We start from the raw sequence: 25,241 nt of genomic DNA on the forward strand, positions 1-25,241 counted from the left end.
GTCGGTCCCCCTGGTAACTTGAAAATCGTTGAAATTTCCCGATAATAGGCGGCCCTTTTCGTTCGTCGCCGCCGGGGAGAATCGAATCGAAAAAAATCTCGGTCCATTCCGAAGGAAATCGGAGCTACGTCCCAGCGAATTAGCGACTCGCGGCAAATGCACGGAAAATCGAAACCGATTTTTCCGAATCGCGCTTGATGCGTGCAATTTTCGCGTCTCTATTGTAATATCGAAATTGCGAGAAGTATCGCCAATTCCCTTTTCCATCTGCCAATTTCTCCGGTAAAAGAAATAAACGATGGAATAGTATTTTGATAGTGAATTGCCACAGATTAAAGGGAAACGAGTGTACGTGATCCAGATAAGAGAAAAATTAGTAGGAACATCGTTCCGAGAATGAGAAGCATTTCGATTCCACGATTCCACTGGCTGCCAATCGGAAAACCCGCCTCCGAAAAACGTTTAAACCGTCCCTATCGTCCGCTGTGTTCTAAAAACGATTTTCATACGAGAGTTTTGCGACAGCTTCAATTCCGATTGACCTGTCATTGAGACGAATCATACCTTAAAATACTATCATCCTAGGAAAAAATGGAAGGACGGTATGTTCTCGATTGAAATTTCTGCCCGGAAGACTCTGGACGCGAAAAATGGACTGGCAGGGGGTGGCGGACCGGTGAACGGGGCGAAGATACCAGGCGGGGGTTGGAGGCAATCGCGTGCCATTAGCAAGCGACCGATAACGAGTGAAAGGAGGCTCGCGAAAAAAATGGCACCGAGAACAGGGACACCGGGGGTGGGACGTGAAAGGGGCTAGTGGACTGCCGTTCGGGGGTGGACAGCCGGACAGAGACGAAAAATTGACGCGTTCATTATTACTGTGGACTGTCTCTCTCTCTCCCTCCCTCTCTTTCTATCGAATCGGGAAAAAGTTTCCCTGTCGCGACAATCGACTCGGCCTCGTTTGATTTTTCACCCTCCGTCGCCCCTTTTCTTGTTCTTCTACGTGTACAGCGGCGAGCGTGCAAATAAAAAACATTCTAGTTCTAAATTCAATGGATTCCCTTGACCAATAGTTCGGTATATTGCTATGATATATGAATAAGCCAATCGTCTCCCCAATTTCACGTTTGTTCTACTTAATACCGTAACGATAGTCTCTCTCGTGCGATGTGTCAACTGTACGGTAATGGGAAATGACCAGTACGACTTGAAACGTCGTTCCAGTCCGGTACATCAGAGATCTATTCTTACCGGGTTAATATCGAGAGGAAAGGACGGGCCGATGACAGCGAGGCTCGGACGAGGGGCTGTTAAGGGGTACGTTAAAATTGTCAACCGGAAGAACGGTCGCGTTGTCAGCCGCGGTGTATCCATCGTGGCGAGAGCAGAACTCGAAACGCGAGCGAGCGAGCGAGTGAGTGAACAAGTAAAGCAAGTACAGGCTACCGGATGTCACGAAGCGGAGGATATCGATCGAAGGAATCCAGAAACGGCTAAGTGGGCCAAATCCAGTCGGGCGCACCACCGCGATAAACCATTAACGAGCTAGCTCTCTCTCCCACCCACTCTCACTCACCCTCTCTGTCTGTCTGTCTCTCTATCTTTCTCTCTCTCTCTCTCTCTCTCTCTCGCTCTCGCGTACTCTGTCTCTATCTATCCATCGTTCTCTTGTAACGCGAACGGAAAATCTCTGACGGGTAGCCGCCGCGAACTTTTCGGAAAATAATCCACGAGACTGACACTTTGTGCGGTGGGTGAAAAGCCGGCGCCCGGCCACTTTGACGCGAGACAGAGAGAGTCCAGAAGAGGATCAGGTCGCGCGGAAAAATTCGATCGGCTCGGCTGCCTGGCCGAGTGTACCCAAACGAGATCCCATCCGCGTACTTTGTTGTCAGCCCGCCGAAAAACAACCGGATAATGGGTCATCAAGGATTAAACAAACACACCTGCGCTAAATAGAAATAGAAAATGTACTTGCTCGTTACACGTATTTAAACAAAATGTCATGCCACGAGATAAGTAGAACCTTAGAATATTGCAACGGCGCATACGGTGCATCGAGAGATTGAAGAAGAAGAAGAAGAAGAAGAAGAAGAAGAAGAAGAAGAAGAAAAAGAGGCAGGGGGCCAAGATCACGTGGTCCATGTAAATGCGCGGGCGGCGAGTATTGTTTTATTATACGTATAGCGGAAGCTGTTGGAGCCACGTGACGCCAGTCTCGTAGCTCTCCTCGAAACGTAATCATTCTTGAGTTATTCGACGGAAGGGGTGGCGGCCGATGGAACACGAGCAGCCCTCATATGAAGAAGACGTCTACGTGTCCCTGACAAACTTTCTTTTGATCGCTCCTCGGCCATCGGTTGCTAGAGTACGTGAATCCGATTCAAAGTCGCGATTTTATGATCTTCGTGCTCCTCTTTTATTTGTCTTATACCGAGATTTCATATTATTACATCTAATAATACTGAATATAGTCTTATACAGGCGACAGATTCTTCTGTTTGAAAACTGAGGAATTTGTTTTTCGCCTCATACGAGTGTCGAATAAGTTGACTGTTATTACGCAATTTATTATAACCGAGCTTTCTCGATCCGGTCATTTTTAGAGAGATTTTCGAAAGCCCGGCAGGAAATTGAATTCCGCTTCATTTCCGTTAATCCATCGACAGCAATTGCATGTATTATCTTGATTTTGAAAGTTTGTCTAGCGCGATCGAACGCTCGAACAGACACTTGGCTCGCTCTCTATTTTTGATGCAATTACCGAGCTTCGAACAAGGTTTGGAACGGTCGTATGAAAAGTTGAAAGAGCTCCGAAAGCTTCCTGGGAAAGCGTCCGTGAATTTACATTCGTTCCGAACCTGCGCTTAGTCACAACTGTTTTCCTCAATGGTTGGTTCTTATCACCTTACTCCACGCTTTTTCTCAACGTTTTCCATACATTCTCTTCTCTCTCGCGCTTCGCCAAGGGTCGATTTTATCGACTCTCTCCGTCGTTTTCTGTTATTTCTTTTTCCTCCAATATATCAATACATCATTTTATTTTTCCGCAGTTCCCTCCTCGTTTTCACTTTTTCAATTGTTTCGTTTACTCAGTGTACGATTTCTCTTTTATCAATTTCTTTTTACACTCAGCTTTCTTTTCTGTCGGAGTTTCTCTTTCTCTGAAGAAGATTTCTATTTTTTCAATGGCCAAGAGAAGCGAGTACCGACCGTACAAGGGTGTTCCGTCTCCGACTGAAGCCACGCCACCCCCGTTTTGCCCTGATAAGCTCGCATTCCGATCGAGTCGGGACACCCATGCGCCTCACACAGACACAAGCGCGACCACACGAGTTCCCACCCCCCTTGGATTTTCTCGGTTCGCGCGCAGATTTATGACGGCTATTCGATTTTATTGCTTATTGCCCCGAACTACCCGATATTCGCCGCGCAACCCCTTCCTCCTTCTCCTTTTGCCGCGGCACAGTTTCTTCTTCTTCCCTTTACCGTCAAGAGAATCTTCCCGCTTCCCGGTGTCCATTAGCTTCCACCATCAACGGTCGAACAATCCCTATGGTCTCGCTTTGAACTTGATTCGAATTCTACTACTTCTGGCGAAAAGCTTTCAAGTACATACCATACGCGGGGAACTATTTAAGATCCACCGAAGCACAGTAGAATATTGATTTCAAAGCCAAAATATTACTCTACTCTTAAAAAAAGATAGGATTTTCTAAATTTGGCGGGGGAAAAAAGAATGAACTGAACTTTAAACGTATTAAATGGACTGCGGATTTTATGCATTCATAAGAAAACTGAATACTTAAGTGATGTACATAAAAAATAAAAATATAAAAAATACCGAAATCTGCAAATATATCACATTGATTAAACGATAAAAGAAATTTGTAATACGTCTTTCACCGATGCCATAAATTCTTTATTTTGCATAAAAATGCGCAGTCCAGTAATAAATTAGTTAAAACGGTAAATTGGAATATTAGAGAGCATCTATTATTCGCCGAGACCGGATGTGCGATCATTATTCTTTCGGTGATTGGTATGATAAATATAATTAGCGATACTCCGGCTACCGGATCTAATTGCCAGATAGAAATACGCCCAGATTGACATGGTCTATCAAACTTTGTTATCGATTAGTTCGACGGAAAACTGTTACGACTCCCACCTTCGGAAGTCGTATTCGTTGACCTATTTCTGGTAATAGTTTGTGAACGGAGAATAAATCGAATCAGAAGATGATTTACATGTATGTAAGTTTCTTGAAACGTGAAGCAATCTTCTCCTCAAACAAATTCTGTCTTTCGATCGATTTTTTTTTCTTCCTTTGTCGAAGGAAACCGGGAGACGGCCGGGTTTCCGATCCGCGCCCGCGAGACGATCGTTTCGATTATCGATTGTTTCGTGTTTTCTTGATGTTTCTCCGTCGGCTGATCCTCGACGCGTTTGAAAAACGAGTGATTACGTAACGTTCGACCGAACCGTATAATTTAATTCTATGACTCTATAAAATTCTTCATAGAAAATTGACTTGCGTTAAAAGAAACAACAACAACGGCAAGTATTGAAACGCGACGACTGATTGTGAGTGACGAAACGCGTCGAGTGTCAGCCGAGGTAAGGCGACGTGTGGCTGACGGGCGGCTTGGGCGCCTGTAAAATATGTGCGACTGACTTCTCTCTCTGACTTTAAGAACGGACGGTATTAAACATATCCATGCTTTGTCTTACAAAGGGTATCGACTAACAATACTTGGTTTGGTTTGGTATCTGGTTAAGAGTAAAGGGCGAGGGGGGCAAAACACACTACCTGCGCAATAAAAGGACCTCAAATCAACAGCTAAAAGACAAAAGGGCGCAACTCTGTCTGCGTTTTACGATGGAGTATCTAAGGGGCGGCGTGTCTCACTCGACGAACTTTCGGCCGTCCGTACGTCTTCGAGCCGTTAAACGGAATGACAGGAACGTTTCTGGTTACTTCGAGGAGACGGCGAATGTTCGTCAAATGGTATCACGGCTTGAGAGACTGGGATTTATCTGGCAGGGGATGCGATGATCGGCTCGCAGCAAAATGCTCGCGTTTCGATATACAATAAGACAGCATTCGAGGCCGGAAACAGGCGAAAAGTTTCCACGCCGTCGATCGATCGTTATCGATCGCTATCGCGGATTTCAATTCCGTTCGATCGAGAAAAGGCTTCTCACCTTCGATTCTTTCACGATGGATTGAAACGCCTGTTTGTTTCAGCAAATTTCCAAAGATTCCAGATCCACGAAATCTCCAAATTCTTTTTGTAGAAAATGTATCGATCGACGGAAGTGGAACGAATTTCGCCGGTTTCCGTGGCGACAAATCGTCACTAAACATCGCTCACTTCTTTCCCCGTGTGTACGTCTTCGTGTCGTATTCTAATAGAACTATAAGTAAGGACAAAGACGCGAGAGACAGAGAGGGGCACCGGAAACGGGGGCGTATCAGAGTTTCTCTCGTAGTTAAGACATATTTGGAGAAACGTACTTATAGACCGAAATAAATGATCTCGAACAACTTTGAAATTGTACATTCGACAAGAAGTGGAAAAAAAGAAAGATTAATATCGTCCCCGTTTTCATGCCTGGGAATTCAGCAAGCAAGGCAGGCAAGCAAACTTTCGTCTGTCGTCTTTGAATTTGTACGAAAGGATCGCCGTGTTCTTTACTCAGGGGGTGTCCGCCATTACTTCGTCTCGTTTCCGTTCTCTCCTTCTCGTTCCCTCTGTTTCTTTTCTCTTAGATCGATTCTCTATTTCTTTTACTTATCTGTTTGTTTCTTTTCGTTATCAATCTTTATTTCGAGGGTGAGAAGCGTGAGAGAATACGGGGACACCCTATGTATGACCCACGTGGCGAGATTCATCTCTATTCATTTTTTACTCTTCGCTTTTCCGATGCTGGGAGTCCACCAAATTGTACGAATTTCAAAATCAGTTACATGCTTTTCACGTCAATCAATTTTTAGTGTCAACTAAGTTAATTATTATTACAAATATTGTTTCTATTGTCGTTATTTAATTCCCTTCGTTTTTTTGACCCAGCACCGTCTTCATCATTAAATAATCTCGCACCATTCTCGACTACCTTGTTCCTCGAAATTTGCGCTATGGACGAGAATACTCTCATTTGTTTCTCTAATGTAGTGCCATGGAAAAACAGACTCGAAGACGCAGAACGGAGGGGAAATTCATTTTGTCAACAATATCTGTCACAAATGTTTACTATAATAATAATAATTAATAAGAATAATAATAATATAAATATATAGAATATACATATGTCGGCCACATGCAGATAATGCTACTGTACATATACATAAATATATATGTATATATAAAGAATTGAGATAGCCCGGCGGCGTTTTATTGAGAATTTATTTCTCTCTCTCTCTCTCTCTCTCTCTCTCTTCCTCGAATGAGTTTTCGGTACGTCATCCCCCCTCTTTTTGCTTTAATCTCTCGTTTTTTAGTTTCTCTTGTGCTTAATCTTTCTGTTTCGCTCGTTGTTAATCAGACGGATTTCCATGTTCTGAAGGGACAATCCTTATTTTTTATTTCTTTACTATTCCCTCCTCCCTTTCACTCATGAACTAGAGGTGTTTCGGAGACAAATACTCTTCCCATTACCATAAATTTTACAAATTTTGTTTGGGAGTTTGATACGACCACCACTTTGCTCTCGATATTATATAATATTATTTAATTGTACCTAAATATATTATACAATTGAATTTACTGACACGAACTAATTTTTGGCGACGTGACGCGAGAAGGGGTGAGAGAAAAATAAGGGTCGAGGCGCAGGGGAATCGTCGACGCCGCGATCGACGATCGATTCACGAAAAAACCAGACACGATCCCTCCGGCAGTCAACTAGAATAAGAACAGCCTGCGAAAAAGTATCCCAGATAGTTAATTAATTCGCCAGATGAAACCGTGTCCCTATTATTTTTCACTGAATCCATTAGGGATGGATTTAGGATTATAAATTCAATAATCGGAAGAAAAATAACCGTGAGATAATATATGCGGGGAATTTTTGCGAATGCCTCTTTTTCAAGCTTTGCGCCCAGAAGCGATCGAGAATAAAATTTTGGCTGGAATTCTGATGCTGAAAGAGGAGAGATACTGGGCTGCGAGCCTCGTTAAAGAATGGAAGAGACGGCGGGGCGTTAAAAAAAAGCCAACCCCTTGCCTACGTGGCTCCGGAAAGAAGAAGGGTTGGTTGGAGTGGAGTGTGCTGGTCGAGAGGGTGACTCGTGTCATCAGCGAGGTCAGCGCACAATACGTCGGCTTAAATTCCACCCGAAAACCGTCGCCGAGGGTTGCGGAAGGGATACTGTATCCCTTGTACAAAGACACCTTCTTACGCGCCCCTCACTGCTGGGTATTTGGAAATAATTCGAAACGCCATCCCTTTTAAGCAATTCTTAAGCTCAGAATTCCTGCCTCTTTCCCGTTTTTGAAAATTTTCACTTGATGAATTTTTTACTACCGATAATGTGGATTAATTTAAACGAGAGATCAGAAACTGTCGATACGATACCAATGTGACGTTTGATTCTCTCAGTTCAGAGTAATTTGAGGATGTATTGGCTATACAGTCAATCCCAAAAGTGTATGCACTTTAGAAACGCATTTTTTAAAAAGAAATCAGACGTCGGAAGAACATTGCTAATAATAAACAACAAAAAAAAAATTTTCGATTTTTCCGAGATTTTTCCAAGGGGTACCCCTTCAATTTCTTCCAAATTTTCGTTTTTGGCCAATAACTCCCAAACCGTTGAACATACGGAAAAATTGCATAGGACCTTTCTTGTAGAGCACGACGAGATCTATAATTGCCATGTAAAAATTTTTCGCTAGCGTCAATAGTTAACGAGTAATTTGCAAAAAACTGTTTTTTCGTTTTTCGTCAATAACTTGTAAACTATTAATGCTAGCGACAAACTTTTATACAGAAATTGTAGGTCTCGTCGTCCTCTACAAGAAGGGTCCTATGCAATTTTCCCGTAGGATCAACAGTTTAGGAGTAATTGAGGAAAAACGAAATTTTTTGTCAAAAGTTTGCCATTTCGACGCTGGGATGGTCGGATTTTGTCAATGCCAATAAAATGCCAAATAATCATACTTAACTCGTTAAATACTGAAGTTAGAAGAAAAATGCATAGAACTTTTCTTGTAGAGGATGTCAGTGCCTAAAATTTCTGTATAGAAAGCTTTTCGCCAGCGTCAATAATTAATTGGATATTTCCTTCTATACTTTTTAGCACGTAGCTATTTATTGTTAGCATTGTTCTTCCGATGTCTGATTTCTTTTTAATTATAGGAAATGCGTTTTTCTAAGGTACATAAACTTTTGGGATTGACTGTATAGCCAATACATCCTTAACCGGTTGGCAACTGGTTTCGAATTTAGAGTGTGGCTACTTGGCTGTGCGATCTTCGGTACCTCTTTCGGGTTACATACGACACGCTAGAACGCGAGATCTCGTCGGACGATTCCCCTTTTGCTTTCCTTTCATTCCTTTCTTGTGCTACCTGCCTCTCACCTCATTGTACGGACTTCTAATTTATCTCACAACAATGATAGAATAATCGAATCTATAAGGATGATAAATAGAGCGATTCTTGTAATAGAAGATTTCAGTAGTAGTAACCCGTATATGGTCAGACGCAGAAAGAACGGCATTTTTATTGTTTTTATGTTGATTTCGTTTAGAATTCTATTAATTGCGAACTATTTCGTTTTCTTTATATGTCGATGTGCATATCTATCTAAATTAATTTTTTATTTACTACATTTAATTCCTCCAAATACTGATTAGTTCGTTTGCAAAGGACTAACGAGCAAGGACAATCGGTTTCATCCGTACAGTGAAGTTTGAACAGAGTTTTGTGAAACAGTCTAGCCTATATTGATGATACTTTGTTGCTGGTTTCTGGGTCATTGGCGCAGCATGTATAATACTTTTTCGCGTGTGAGAGTCGCGTTAGTGGGTGCACGGTCGGTTCGTGGTGGTCGATCGTTCGTCCCTCGACTTGGAGGTAATATTCGAAGCCAATTAGAATGGACGAGGTCTATAGTCGATTCATCCCCCTGTTACGCGATTCATCGTACGCCCTTCGCCTCCCACGAAACCCTCTTTACAAAACTTATGTCCCAAAACGTCTATCTCATATCGTATTTAATTTGTAAAGTTCTCAAAATAAATCTTCTAATTACCAATTGTGACCAGAAGTGAATATTTATTCGCAACCGAGTGCTTATTTCGAATCGAATTTCGTATAGAATTTGGGATCGAGGGATCTGGTCGAGTCGAGAAGGTTTCGAGGCGCGGTGGCGGCACGAGGCACGAGTCACGAGAGGATCGCGTGGAACAGGAAACGGCTCGAGGATAGAATCGGAGACCGACGGGGCTGTCCTCCATTTTGATCGCGAACGGGGTCAAGGTCGGGGCATTTTAACACCCCGACGCGAGAGATCGATCGATCGCAACCGCGTCGAAACGGCCTCTCGCCCTCTCGCCGTTCGCCCTATCCCTATAGAGAGCTTTTCCTTTTGTCATTATCGTAAATTCTAATTCAAGATAAATACCTTTCATGATTATAAAAAATAAATCAAAACGATAAGATTCTGAGTAAATGATTCATAAAAGAGAAATGGCCTTTTTCAACGTTTAGAAATGACAACAAAATTCGAACAAGGGTTATTGTAATATTGTTCCTCGAGCACCGTTTCCTGTCTCATCTCGAAGATGTTCACGGCTCTTTATACTCCCACCCTCCCTCCGTTCGTACGTTTTCTCTCTTCCGCTATTCTCATCCCTCTCTCTCTCTTTTTCCTCCCTACATCTTACACTTCCTTTCAATTTCTATCATCGTTTCGTGTCCCTGTCCTCTATGCGTTCATCTCTATCCTTCTGCTCGCGGTATCGTCTCGGTTTCCTCTCGCTTTCACCGTTTTTCTCTCTTTCGATATTATATCAAAACCGCGATTCTGTAATGGCTTCTCAATAAAATGCCTCCGTACGTGTCACTTGTCAGGCTTTGTGGCACAGCTTTTCTTGTTTACTGCTTTGCTCTCGAGGAATAGTAGCAAGTATACGAGTGTGAGAATGGTGATTGGTCGTCGTGTTGGTTTTCATTCTTTTTTTTTCTTAATCGTCTGTTCGATCGTGTGTGTACTCCTCCGTGTGTAGGCGCGTGTACGCGCATGTCTGTAATCTGTAATGTGGTAGGACGTCTTTTGTTCGTGCTTCGCTGTTTTCTTTTCAATCTAAAGCTTACGTTCAAAGAAGCAGCAGCAAAATACAGTGTACAGACACGTGTGGTATGTAGTAAGTGTGCTGTACGTACGTGTGAAGATTATAAATAATATTACGGTTCATACAGGTACAGCGAACGTGCATGGAATCGTACTGTTTTCTGTATTTCTGTTCTCTGCGTTTACTATCGTTGAACTGTTCTGTCGACGTATCTGTGTACGTGTTTATAATCGAATTCGACGATTTATCAAAATCAAAGGGAAATCAAAACCATTGTACAGCCCCTACAAATTTTTACATGACTCCCCACTTTTAAATATTATTTTAAACAGCACTGTGTATCCTGGATTCCTTTCTTCCTCGAATCCAGTTACTAAGTGATACGAAGTTTCTTTTTAGAAGGATTCAGCGTCGTCGTGTAAACGAAAACAAAGCGAGAAACGACAAAAAAAGGAAAATAAAAAGTCCTCGATCTTTCATTTGGTATTTAATTAAAAAGCCCTTCAGCGAGTCGAATCGAAGAGAAAGTTTGTTCTACTCCTTGAAGAATTCCTTTGTACAAAGCCGTTACTTCTTCAAGAGACCTTATTTGTGACAAAAAAATCTCAATGTCTCAATTAAAGACACTGGCCACTCGAACTCCAGTTAAATACCAAAGGTGCAAAATTTCTCAGGCATCCTTCTTGGTAAAAAAAAATGAAAATGTATTAAAAATTGAATTTCGATCAGTTTTAACACTGATTCGATCAATGAAATTGGAACAAATGAGAAAGCGAATCTCCAGAAATTCGCAAATAATTAAATTTCTGTTTTCTATACTAAAATCAGAGACAATCATAATAAAAAAAAAGTAATTGTAAAGAAGCATTGATTTCACGTAGTTCGCGCGACGAAGGGTGAACCTCGACGACGAGGATCAGGCGTCGCGACGCACCAGAGGCGAAGACGTCCTGCGATCGAGGCCTGCAATCGCAGGACGTCCGTAGCTTCCGGTTCGACCGAGCAACGAGATCCTTGATCGTCGAGCGACGACAGAAACGAGCGTGCGACGCAGCGTACGTCTGCGTCACGGTTCGATTCTCGTTCTCCACCCCCTCGAAAATTTATTTACCGATCGTCTCAAGACCGTGAAATCGACAGTCGGGAAAGAAAAACGAAATTAACGAATAATTGACGACGGACCGCGCTGAGTTCTTCCTTTTCGTCATTTTCTTAATGTAGAAGGCCAATCGGTGAAGCGAACGTGGGGGTATCTAATGATTCAGCTATTGTGCAGATCTCGCGTATCAGGGTTGGTCATTTAATTAATGGCACTATTTATTATGGGATAGGACAGCTGATGCGGTTTATAGGTTCATGATGTTCATCGATTATGATCGATATTTAAACGATATGGATACCGTATCCTTTCCTCCTTTGAAAAATCGGTGATCGTCTTGAAAAAAGGCGATCATCCTCGAGCGAAACGAAATCGAGGTCGAAATTTCCATGGGCGTTCGCATTGAATATCCTCGAGGATCCTCGAGAGAGAGAGAATCTCTGCCGTTTTAGAAGGAGGATCGCGAGAGCTGCACGAGGCCGCCATTAAAGAGTCAAGAGAGCAATGCGAGATCCACGGCTCGATCGTGGATCTTCTCTCGTTCGTGGGGAACGAAACGAAATGGGAAAATAATATCTGAAGAAGAGAAAGAAGCTTGCGAGAACCTAAATAACTGATAAAAATCGTGGGTACATAATCGATCCTGCTGGATCTTTCGTATTGAAAATCAACGTTAACGTCATCGGGTTCGAACGAAAAAGAAGGACGAGCGGTGTCACGCCACTTCTGGTCTCGCAGAGAAAAATACCGTTCTTGTTTGATCGCGCAACTCAATTTTTTTGCAAATGAATCATACAATTGATTGCCTTTGCAGAGTTTCCGAAACGGAAACACGGCAGTGGATTCGCTATAAAATTTCAGATCTCGAACCCGGAAATCGTTTCCTCAAAAACAATTTTGAAACAGAACGGTATCGTAGAGCGAAGCATCCAAGAAAAATTGTAGGAAACGCTTCGAACGAAAAGGAAAAACGGTGTTCGAATTATTTGGACCGTGGATTCCCGTCGATCCCTGCGTAATCGAAGTATGCGAGACACGCGTGTAATGTTAATACATGTAGATGCGTTTGCAGAATGTCTGTATATATGGAAATTGTATACAGAGAGAGTAGATGCGTGTGATGTATGTATATGTACGGCATATAAAGGCAAGGTCAAAGGTCAACGTACGTCTCGATCCATTACAACAACGTGTCATAATATATATAATATATATAAATATATAATGTAACAATATATATAACAATAATATATGTATAGAATCTGGTTTAGAGAACAGTGTGGTTATCATAGGTGGAATTAGTTAGTTACGAAACACCGAAACTGAGAGACTCACAAGCAGGAAGAGGAGGGTGTTTTCCTTCGTTTAGAGTTGACCGATCTCACGTTAACATTGCGCATCTGGTAGTCTGCAATGCAAAACACAGTTTGGTAGGGTCAGGGACGGACGACGGCCTTTCGAGGTGACGAGAAACGAAAAGCAACTGGTTTTTGTTTTCTTTGCTCGCGCTTCCTCTAGCAAGTATTTTCTGTCTTAACGCGAGCATTGAACACAGAATTATGTTCTTGTCGTTTTATTCACCAGGTAGGTCGGCTCTGTCTCTCTCTCGCTCTTTCTCTATCTATCGGGTCTCTCTATCGGGTCTCTACACGCCGTTTTCTTTTTCTTTCTTTACGTGTCTCCACTGCGTCGAGTTGAGGTCTCTATCTCTCACGCTACATCGTCCCTGTCTCTTAGGCGATACGGGGGGGCGTACGCTACTACCGCCCCCCCTTTTCTCTGCTAGTTTCGACGAATTTGCAGCCCCGTCGCAAGCCGTCGTCTGTGTTTCACCGCGAATTCCTCGCCCGAAGGGGGTTGAAATCGGTCACCGGCAACCTTCTCCTACGTATGCGTACACGCGATCGAACCTCGCTCGCCTTTGCGCGAGAAATTTACTAACCATAACCGGGACTTTGTTACAGGGGACGTTCCTGCGGAGTCCAACCCCCTGGAAATTCCGACGAGGAACGCGGCTTTCACTCCGACGCGTTCGCCGCCGACGGCAACTGGCCGGTCGGCCGACGAATTCGCGAACGGGCGAAAATCATAAATCGATCGTCTCGGATGTGACGCTTCGCGGCCGACGCGGCGACTCTCCCCGATCATCGACCGGTAAGTGATCCTTCCCGAAAACATTTTCAATCAAAACCGCGTTAAAGAGATTGGAGAAGAATAAAATTCTCCGACGGTTTCGTAATATCCGTACCGTGGAACGTAAAGAGAAAATATACTGTGACGTACTAGATCTGAAATCTCAGCAGTTCAGTATTCGGTTACGTTACAGAATCGATTTGCAGAAATGAAAGTAAGAATGAAATACTGTTCCGAGCGAATCCTGTGTTTTACAACTTCCCGTTAGGAAAGCGCGGGAAGAGACGGATTCTCGGAAAGAAGTCGCCGCGGTAACTCGTGAATCGATATTCTCGAATTCGGAAACCGGGGAGCCGCGAATGGGTTGAAAGAGCGTGGACCCGTGATCGCGCGTGGAAATTCGAACACGCGTCGGTGTTTCCCGCCACTGATTCGCCGGACGTGGCGAGATGTAATCGCGATCTGTCGGTCGCCGTGTAAACGCGAGAGGGTGCCGATTACGAGCAGACGTCCACTCTAAATTCGAAACGAAATTAAACGAGATGAGACTGCGCTCGCGGTCTACAAAATAGGAACCAAATAAGAGTTTCGTATATTATGTAAAGTAAGAAAGAGAAACGACCGGCTCTCGTGATTCTCTTGTAACTCTGCTCGTCTCCGTACTCGGATTTTTTTTATCATCCGTTTCGTCTCTCTGGCTCCTTTTCTTCTCTCACTCTGGATCGATCTCGTTCTCTCGTTTTCTATACTTTCGTTCAACCTCTCAGGGGGAGAGGGGACGCTTGCGCGCGGGAAATAAAAGGAAATTCGACGATCGATCGAAATGGACGATCTCGACACGATTTTCGCCCCTCGTTCACTTTCTTTCCTCCGTTTCTCGATCCAGACGCTCGGTGAAAGTCCTCGTTACAAATTATGGAACCTTGGCACACTGCGAGAAATCTTGTGGTACGTAAAAGTTACACGAATCCGAACAGGAGTTGGTCGCACGAAAGTGAATTTAGAACGGAGTTCAAAATTATTCGCAGTGTCGCCAAAGTTCGTTCGTAGCTGAAAAGAATAGTTAGTTGCTGCGAGGGGACAAAGAGGCATATCGTTGTCGTTGACGCGTTATTCAAGTTGCTTTAAAAAAAATTATTAATCAACAAGAACCGACAAAAGAGATTTACAAAACGATTTTAACTCCACGCCACAAAATATTGCAAATTCTCTAGTATTATATACGATTCCAAGCTATCTAAAACCTCCTTGTAAAAATTGTATCTTGACAAGTCAACTTGTACTCGTCATCTTAGTTCTTATTTCATTTATTCCACCCCCGCGCTAATTCGATGAACACTGACCAGCCTTAAGAACACGTGCTCAAACCCTTTCTTAGTACCGCTTCGCACGACCCTAACCATTCGGCGGAACCACTACGCTAGTATAATCTCGAGCGATCACCAGGAAGATTGCCAGGCAATTTATCCTCGCAAGAACTCGCTTTTGAATTCGATCCACCGCAGAGAGAGAGTCGATTACCTTTGACGGGAACCACCTGTTCGTGTCCTCTTTTTTTCTCCCTCTCTCTTCCCACCGAATTTCGGTATATGCACCCAGTGAAGAGCAGCAAAGTGGACGCGAGTCGACAGAGGTAAAGGGAGGGCCAGAGAGAGGGATGGTTGCCGATCCGGGGTCGGTCGGAAACAAGGCCCTGGCGAATTTAAAAGTAATTTCGACGTCGGGAAGAGCGCCGCGAAAGGGTTCCCGACGGATCGTTACGAGCCTTTGATCGCGAATTAAAAGCTCGAAGTCGACAGTTTAGCGATGCCACCTTCACAGAGAGACCTCTCTGCGCTCCACCCGGTCGACCCCCTTCCGATCTACACATCTGCCAGCTCTATCTCCATTCGGTACCACCCCCGGCTCCGGATCGTTCCTCTTTTTTCCCCCTTTTCGTCCCTCTCTTTCGTTGTTCGCGCATCCGTATCGTCCAGCTGTCTTTCTCTTTGGCCCTGTCCGTCTTTATCTCTGTCCTTCGCTCTCGCGAACTACCCTGAAAGTTCGTTCTCCCTCTCTCTCTCTCTCTCTCTCTCCCCTTCCTTGTCTTTCGTTTTCCCTGACGTTTCTCTCCCCCTGTCTCTCGCTCTCGTGAATGATAATTCTCTCCCTCTCTGTCCCGCTCTCCCTCTCTGTCCCGCTCTCCCTCTCTCTCTCTATCTTTATCTCGCTGGACGGTTCGTTAACCTGTCTGCAGCGTTTATTGGAGGCTGCCGATGTAAAAGGAGAGCTTACCAATAACATATTACTATTTCAATCCTAGTCGAGAGGGCCGCGGATAAATCCTTTGCTGGAGCGGGCCTCTGATTTTTCTTTCGAACCCCTTCAACAACCAGAGAAAGATAGGCAGATAGATAGAGGGATGAGGGGGGCAGAGAGAACAATTCGTGTCATTCTCTCTCTTTGTGTGCACGCGTTTGTCTTTTCTGTCGCTTCGACTCGGAAATACCCCTCCTCTCTCGTCCCAGCACATGCGACCACCCCCCCAATGACAGCCTGTCGTAGCTGCGTTTTTAACAAGTATCTTTGGATATTCCAACCGTTTCGAGGATGATATAACGATTGCCGATTGATCTCCGACGCGAAACGTCCAGATTTTTTTCACGAGAACGTCCGTTACCCCTTCCGACGGTTTTTTTTCATTGGAAGAGATCAAAGAAGGGTAAAGATGATCGAGGGAATCATAGGCTGACGGTTAAGCGTCGCGGAGAAACTGGGTCGGATTTAGGGAAGCTAGGAGTTATAAGGAATTAATTGAACTTGAAAGGGAGAGCCCTGAATGTCACGTTTCTGCCAATTAGAGTTGTTATTTAATTAAAAATTAACAATGATATCGAAAATAATCGTCAACCCGAGAGAAATGAAATTCGCGAGGCACGTCGAACGAGGAGCGACGGGGAGGCCTCTGCCTCGGATCACCCTTACCCAAACCAGTACGGAAAGAACCGTCGAAAAACGTATAGGCGCATTCGTAGGACGCGACGTTGGGGTGGCGGCGGGAGGAGTAGGAAACGTTTAGATAGGATACGTTCGATTTTGTCCAAATATGACGGTTCGGTGTACACTGACCAGGGGCTGGGACGATGGGGTGGCGGTGGCCGAAAGGGTTGGGGACGGATTCGAAGGCCGGGCTTTTCGGTCGAGAGTTTCGGCTCTGGAATATTGGAAAACGGCGAGTTCGAGTACAAGGGAGACTCGGAGGCATCCACCGATATGCATATAAACACAATACCTAGCTACCTACCTAGCCCCCTGCTCGCTGGTTTTCGTGGTTGGAGCGCGCGCACCTATACAGGCACACCATAGACGCTGTTAATATACCAATGCGGCCACGTATTCGAACAAGTCCGGATATCTAGCGACGTGTATATGTATATTTTATATATGTACACCCTCGTTCATAAGCCACCTTCGAGATTTAAATGCGATGTCTATGAACTATCAAAAAATTTGACAGAAATTCTTGGCGATCGTGAAATATTACAGCGATACAATAATTATTGCTGGAGAATTTTAATGAGAGGAAATTTGTTGGAAACTGTTCCTAATTTTCGAGCAGAAGTGCATATCTAAACAAAGAGAGTGCCAGAGCAACTAGGGTATAATAGTTATTAAGCTGATATAATAAATTCATATGTAACAGACTACCTGCTGATTGCCTGATAACGAAGTCAATAGAATTTTCATTATTCAGTACTGTCGGATAGTTGCGAATTTTTATCGCGGCTACATCGAGCCATTATCGAGTCGGAATTTATTTTTCTAACCGGTTTTTCGCGCGCTGCGGTTCGTTGACGCTAATCGGGAGTGACGGGGAGTGAGTTTTCGAATAATTTTCGGATCGATCCGGGGATTTCGAACGAGTTCTGCGGTCTGTTGGTTTATGATATCGCGGAGGAACTTCCAGTTAGTGTATACTGTACACCGTTTGTCGCGGTTTTTGCATGCAGATGATGTTTGATCGACCCGGTTCCCAAGTTGATAATATACAGAGAATCTGTCCCCCGCCCTCGCAATAAAACAAAATGTTGAAATGATTCTTCTGTTCTGTAGTTCAGACGAAAATCTGAGGAGTACCCAACTATTCCAACTACTTCTTGACATAAATGCGAGATGATAAAGTAATCGTGAACCTTAGAAATGTTTCGGTATATAATTAGTTTCTTTAAATAGAAACTTCTTCTTAGTGGGACACCCCGTATACGCGTACCTTCCAGTACGTTCTCTATCGCAATTTTCACCCCTTTATATATTATAAATGCAAGGGACGGGACGAACTGCCATCAGCAGGATTGATGGGTATCTAATTATGCGAATAAAAATACAGCCAGCTCGGCGTTCGTGTTTGTGTACGTGCCAGCCATGTAATTAGCGCGGCACCGGTGCACGGGTATACGCGCGGGTGTATGCGACGCGCGTGCACCGAGAAATTTGGAGTTTTCCTGGCCCGCTGCCTGAACCTATGAGGAGTGAGCGATATAAGGGGGTCGGCATCACCTACGCTCTCACATATGCCAGCGCGGGGCTTGTAATTAATCGATCGAACCCCGAGACTCTTGGCTGTTAATCGGGCTGAATTATTTTTTCTGCTCGAGGAGCGCGGGTTAATTAACCCTTCGAGGAGCACGACGGCGGGGGATGCGGTATAGCGGGAGTACTTTATTTCTCGGATTGATTTTTTAAGTGGTGGCGCGAAGCAAATTGTTTAGGAAGACGCGACAGTGTCTTTGTCGACTGGCTGTAGGATGCTTGACAAAAAATATTACCAGGAAATCGAGATGTATTTTTTGTCAGCCGTTAGGGGAATCAAAGTTCAAATCAAAGGTCGCATTTTATATTACACAGTTTCTTTAATTAGTTAATTAATAGATATGAATAACGGCTAGTCTTTATTGAACGCGTCTTTTCAAATTAAGTACCAGTGGCAACTATCGAATGTTAAGAACAAGAATATTTTTCTACTTTTATTATCATTTAGTCCTAATATGATGAAATATTAATGCAATGGCAACAACAAAAATAGTGAAGCAACGTGGAAATCTCGATAGTCGAATCTCCGTCTGTAAAATTCGAACCCCGGTCGAATTTTTCGATTTTTCATGGACGCGGTGGAGTTGACGATGACGTGTCAAGGAGTAGGAGGTTGGGCTCGGGACTGCGTAGCAGATTTCGGGATCGGTCGGTTTGATGAATGGCCGCGAGATAGATCGCGCGGATCCAGCGATCGGCGCGTGATTAATATGCATCGAAAACGAGAGCCGGCTGACGTGGTCGAGGATCGAGGCGACTTCGAGCGTCTCGATCCAGGACCTGGCCACCACGCTCGCGGATATTGGAATTTTTCCAGTCCATATTCGGAACGCCCTTCACGTACGCGGTGGTATCGTCGACGAAAACGATAACCGCTCCTCCGCTGTGGCACTAAAACTTTTTCGTCCAACTCGATGCATAATGCGAAACTGATAAGCGAGCACGTCGGAGCCCTTGAGATGCAAAATCCTATTTACGCATTCGCGTGAAACAATTGGGAAAATTAAACGCCTGTAAGTGGTTTTCATTGAAAATTTGGCGACTATCGATACCGTCCGGCCGCGGTGGGGATAAAAGGGTTGCCGGATGGCTCGAGAGAGAACGGAGGGACGATTAATCAGCGTTTAACCGGTACTTCCGCCGCAAGTACATTCTATGATGGCATAGTCCCAAGGGGAAGAGGAAGATGTTATCGCGGGGGCGTGGATCGCGCACGTCGCAGGTACGCTCGGTATCCAGTATCCGGGTCATCGTAAGGAAAGTGAAACGTCGATAAATTCCGACTTCGACAGGACCTTGGACTAGTGTGCTGTTTAACCTCCCACTAAGTAAAATTCTTTCAAAATTCAAATCCTCAACATTCGTCAAATTTAAAAGTGTTAAAAACATGTAATTGTGTTTCCTGCCGAATCGAGACGAGCCTGAACTTTCAATTCTAACAATTCAACGATCTAATCAGAGACGCCAGTCACTATGAAAATAACGTAGATCATTTGTTTTTTAAAAGATTAAAAGATACCTTCCGCCCTAATTATTTGCACTCCGTCCGATTTCCGGTTTAGATCTCCCGACGGAAAACGATCCTCTTGCCCGAGTAGAAGAAAGCCAGCACGAAGTCGCGCGGTCGCTCGAGGGTTTCCTTATTTGCGTACGCTTCCGGTTTCGGTTTCGGTTACCGGCTGGCCCTCTCGATCGTTATTGAGTTACTAGTAACGTTATACAGGGCCACGTCGTTCGCACAAAAGAGAGACGAATAATTGGCAAAGCGGACACGCGCCAGCGACAAAGGGACGCGCGGAACCTCGAGGACTGGTTGGTTAATTCGGGCCGAAAGGTGTTTTCGAATTGCCGGACCCGCGTGAAATTTCTTAACCGGATTCGCGGCTGCTTTTGTGTTTGCCGAATTGGGTCGGTTTTCTCGATACGTACACGAATGAAAATAGAATTTTCGAAGCAAATGCGATAGCAATCTTTGGAAATTTTTGAAAGAATCGAAAAAAATAACAGTTTTTCGTGTCTGTGGAAATGACATTTTAATAATAAGAAGTCTAAATTAATTCTAAAATCGTATTGGTAGTTGATTATCTATTGGCAGTATAAATTTTTATAACATTTTAATCTACAGATCAGAAACTGATTAAAAGATTATTTGTTTAATCATAGATAGTATATAGGACACGAGGCAGTGTCGGTCAAAAGGTGAAACTCATCGATTTAGCTTGACCAAAATCTTCCCACATTGCTCTCTCTACTCGTCAACTCGATTAACCTTGCACCCCAATTCCTAAACAACCCCGATATCAGCTGCTCGACAAACCCAATTTATACACTCTGAAACAGGTTCGAATTCCTCGTCGTGAAACGAACAGAAAAGCGTCCGTAATTTAATGACAGAGAAAATCATTAGTAGAGGACGACGAATGAAAAATTGTACTAAGAATGGGCCGTCTTTGAGTTTCAACATTGAAACACAATCTCCTCTGTAGTTTTACAGATAGCAGCGTACATGGCACACGTGTCGAACACGGGCGACGCTTTTCAATAGCTGGTTTCGCGCGGGCGAAAATTAATAAAGGCGCAATTAATAAAAATTACACATTTTTCATCCATATTGGCGAAAGGGTGAGCCAACGGGACGGAAAAGGGAACCGGCTACGCGTTCCACCCACCGCTCCTCTCCAAACCCTTTTTCGTCCGTTCCCGTTTTGTCTCCTCGTTTTCCTTTTTCGGAGCTCGCCGGATGAAATTTTCCTTCCATTCCTCCGATCGATCGCGGTATCGGCGCCGAATATTCGCGATTCCGACGGGGGTCGCTCGGTACGTCGAAACGAGCCGGATTTTTGCTGATTTCAAAGGATAGAAATGGGCGTCGACGCTGCTTAATTGGATAATAGTAATTGGAGTATCTTTTGAGGGATGCCGGACTCGCTCGTATTTGTTATTTAATTAGAAATGGCTCGAAAGCTGGTTCTCTATGCTTTTCACTGTCGAAATACGTTCTAAAATAATTAATGAATATATAGACACACAAAAACCCTAACAAGAACCTAGATTTAATAACGTTTTACATCGGTTGACCGAAGGTACGAACACGAATTTTTATGAGCGAACCTTTGTACGGCGAGAAACACGCGCGGAAAGAAATTAAATCCGAAAAATCGCAGTCTCAGCTATGTTATAAAAGTGCGCGCGAATTCCTGGGTGTAATAGAACATTTTTCATCCCCCTGGCGGTGGCAAGTTTCACGAATTTACGCGTCCACGTGGCCCTCGTCCGGGGCAGCGTCGGGGTTAATTCTCGTTCTTTCGAGGATTATTTACCGCGTGCCGGGGCGCATTTTTTCGGGCCGATCGTTTGCCGCCGGAGAGAATTCTGACAACGTAATTACGACTCACCGCTGCAATTTACCACACGGATCCGCACGTGCGCGCGCATAAATTACAACCCACTGTACTTGAACGATTCCTCTGGCTACCGATCCAGTTTTTATTAATTTCTTAAACTTTGCACGAGACGTTTCTCTCATAAATAATTACCTAACGCATTATGTCTCCTAAAAATTCGGAACGTATCGTTTACTCTAGTATTTGGAGGAACGAAAAAGAGATAATCGTCCAATTAGTGAACGTTTCGCGAAACATTCGATGCCGAAAATATTCAACGACGCGGGCCAAAGACAAAACATCTATATAAAAAATCCTAACGTGATCAATAACCAATAACCAGCCTCCAAGACGTGCTTCTGCACCAAGCATTCGTCCCGCAAATTGCATCCCTCCCAATCAACTAGCTCCGCACTCCGTCCTAGCTCCGGGAACATGCAAACCCGATGAATTCGTCTCTCCGCAAAAAGCGAGCGAACGAAACGAAACAAACAAAACCCCGGACGAACCGTACGCAACATGGCCCTCCCCGCCCCCCTTCCGAAACTATTATTATTCTCCCGCGGGAAGGATAGCTCCTGTAACCCATTAACAGGGACCATCAACGCCGCCACCGTACAGTTGACCGGGAGTTGATGAGCAACCAACCTCGAAGAAATAAGAGAAAGAACGCGAGAAAAAAGGCGAGAAAAACATAGGAGAGAACACGAGGAAAGAAAAAATCAGTGACGAAAAAAGCTGTGCGCGGCGTGTGCACGGCGCGGTGGTGGCTCGGCGCGCCATCCTCGCTTGGCTCTCACCGGCTCCTGCCCCCGCGCCCCTATAGCTTCAGGCTTTTCTACCGCGGTGAAAAATTTAATTACAAAAAAGTTTTGGCATTCCGTCAGTTTGGTTTAGTCGCAATATATCGCTCGAACTCCAGAACTCCTCTCTCTCTATCTCGTCCACGTACTAGTAGCTTTCACCCCTTTCCAGTCCCCTTTCGCGGCACAACCTCCCCCCTTGGCCGCGCTCCTGGCACGGTCCTCTCTACTACCTCTTTCAGGGTAGAAGCGCGAGCTCTCTATACCGGCGGGTATCTGTGGTTTATTCGAGCCTCTGAACCGCGCCCACCTCCTCGCTCCCTTTCCCTCTCTAACTCAGGTTGGCCGGCCACTTTTTTATAAAGCGTTCTATAATATTTTACTAATAATACGCCGGGATACCGGCGAAGCTTTCGAAGGCTGCGGCGACGGGGCGGGAAGAGCGGCTTGTAACACACTCTCGAAGGGTGGACGGGCGAAACAGTGGGTGGCCGAGATAATTGTAAGCCGGGGAATCGATCGAGCGATTGATCGACTTGTCCGCGACGCGTACCGTTATTTCCTGGTACCGGGAATTTTTCATTTCGGATTTTTTAACCCCCGAGCTTGCTCGAGGGGGTAGCGCCAGTCGTGGCTCGAACGGTGGATGGCTTTTGACCTTCACGAGTTGGATCGACTGGGACTTTGGTAACGAATTTCCATGAAATTCTTGATGCACGGTATTTAATAACTGTGGAATAGAATATTCATCAATGAGGCACTTTAAAATTGGATTTCAATCAAATTCCAATTAATTTGATAATAATCGACGTATAGTATCATATTCAAGTAGATTAGATATTTTTGTTCAAGAGTCCTTTGTTGCGTTCAGACAAAATTTCTGAATATAAGATAATGGGGGCTAATGTAGAACTAACTGAAACTTTGGGTCTGCTAAGAAACGTGGACAATGGATGTTGAACTAACAAGTGCGAGAATCTTACAGTCGTTACCAGTTTCTAATAGATATGCATCGTGATAATCATTATATCTCGTCTTTTACAACTTGCTTTAATTAATCCAAAGTATAAGCAAAGCACAGTTGGTTAAAGAATCGTCGCTCTTGCGATCGTGGAAGTTTATGTCCGTCAGTTTGCAAAACGGTGATCGAAAATCGAATACGGCGCGTAACCCGAATTTCTACCGGTTCCCGTCTCGCGTGGCGAGTAGTAAAAGGGGCGGGTGAATTTTTCGTGAGCACGCGGGGCGGTGGCTTATCCGGGAAATTATTTGCGGTGGGGGCGTCGTTCGATGGCCCTCGAAGAAGAGCTAACGAACGGACGAAAGCCCGGGCCGAAAAGTCAAATAAGCAAAAAATGAAAGCCGGACCCGATCGATAGCGCGGCTATACATTGATAGCCGGGGGATATGAGCGGGAATATCGAGCCGAGAAGGGGGTGCAGCAGGAGGAGGGGGACGAGGAAGAGGAAGCGACGACCAGCGCGATGGGATGAGGAGGGGGTGGTCGGCGAGACCAAGTCCGGCGTCACTGAATTCTTTTTCGCGGGGGATGAAATAACCGGCCAATTAGCGATCTTATTGAAAATTTGTCAAGTTCCGGCCAGAAGAAGACTGCCTGCCTGCCACCGCTCTCCTCTCGCTCTTCTCTTCTCTTCCGAACCGAACTTGCGACCAAGGAACAAATTATTTCTGCCTCGCCCAGCCCCCCGCCCAAAAGAGCTTGGAGCTCTTTTTCAGCTCGGCAGAATTATATTCGTGTAATATTTTATTCTTTTTTCATCCACCTCTTCCTCCGCTTCTTCGTCTTTATTTCTGTTCGTTCGTTCGGTGAACGGTTTGTATGTCCATCCCTTTTCGCGAGTTGATCATCGGTGCCCCTTCAATGATTTTTCCCGGGAATTATTTTGAATTCGAACGTCTGACGGGGACATACTTCATTCGCATCGAAAGTTCAAATTTGAAATAATTTATTAGGTACTACAAGTTTTCTATATGAACACAGGATCCGTTTCGTGAAATTTAAACGCGTGTCTAATTGATTTTACTTCTCCGCTAATGAATCAATGAAAGAATTAACGAGTAATGGGAACGATCATCGAGTAGATGACAATAAATTACATCGTATAGAGGAACAGCGGGGGGGCAGACAGAGGGTCGTGTCTAAACCCGATTTTCCATACGCGCAATTTCCGGGTCCGCGGGATAATTGCGTTAGCCGCGGTCGCGACAGGAGTTAGAATGCAAACCGCAAGGTTGGTCGAATCGTGTTTATGCACGGGAGAAATTCTCTACGCGGCCACAGTCCGAATGGATTCCGTTTGTTGACAACAATTGTCGATGTGATTTACAATTATTAGTTAAAAAAAATTTATCTAGACTGCGAAAAGTAATGAATATTACTGTTTTCGAAATTATAATGTATGAAAATATGCTCTGTGTCATAGTATGCTATAGTTTGGAGATCTTTAAAGATGAATTTCCATTACTTATCTCTTTTTATAATAAGCGCATGAAGCGTCGAGGAAAGGCGAAAAGGTGCAACGAACGAGCAATCGAACTTTGATCCCCCTCAAACCGTATGTTTTGATCACTCAGCAGCTAGGTGACTATCAAATCTCGAGCAAAGGGGGTAGTAACGATGTTTGCGGCCGGAAGTAGAAACGCGTAAAAGATCGCACACTAAAAGGATTACATATTGGGATTCATTAAAACATTCACGACGACGGGAATAACTGCAGTTAAATGTCGATCCAAATTCCAGATGTAAGTTTTCTTAACAATCGCATTAGATTCTTAAGAATATTACATTCGGATTATATTCGGTTAGAGCACTTAAGGATGTATTGGCTATACAGTCAATCCCAAAAGTTTATGTACCTTAGAAAAACGCATTTCCTATAATTAAAAAAAAATCAGACATTGGAAGAACAATGCTAATAATAAATAGC

General features: G+C 44.3%; 1 protein-coding gene across 4 annotated transcripts in view; it reads right to left on the minus strand.

Annotated features, from left to right (window-relative positions):
- The window catches only part of LOC108624078 (one cut domain family member 2), a 63,857-nt gene that overhangs the window by 9,515 nt on the left and 29,101 nt on the right, over positions 1 to 25,241 (minus strand). For 2 of the 4 annotated variants that reach the window (XM_026812819.1, XM_026812818.1), the window contains one exon: positions 12,741 to 12,813. The exons of the other annotated variants lie outside the window; for them this stretch is intronic. In XM_026812819.1, coding sequence (XP_026668620.1) covers positions 12,741 to 12,813 — 73 coding nt within the window. The remainder of the gene's footprint in view (positions 1 to 12,740; positions 12,814 to 25,241) is intronic. 4 annotated transcript variants of the gene reach the window in all.

This window comes from Ceratina calcarata, unplaced genomic scaffold (genome assembly GCF_001652005.2).
Source record: "Ceratina calcarata isolate Rehan_Ccalc_2016 unplaced genomic scaffold, ASM165200v1 scaffold297.2, whole genome shotgun sequence".
NCBI lineage: Eukaryota > Metazoa > Arthropoda > Insecta > Hymenoptera > Apidae > Ceratina > Ceratina calcarata.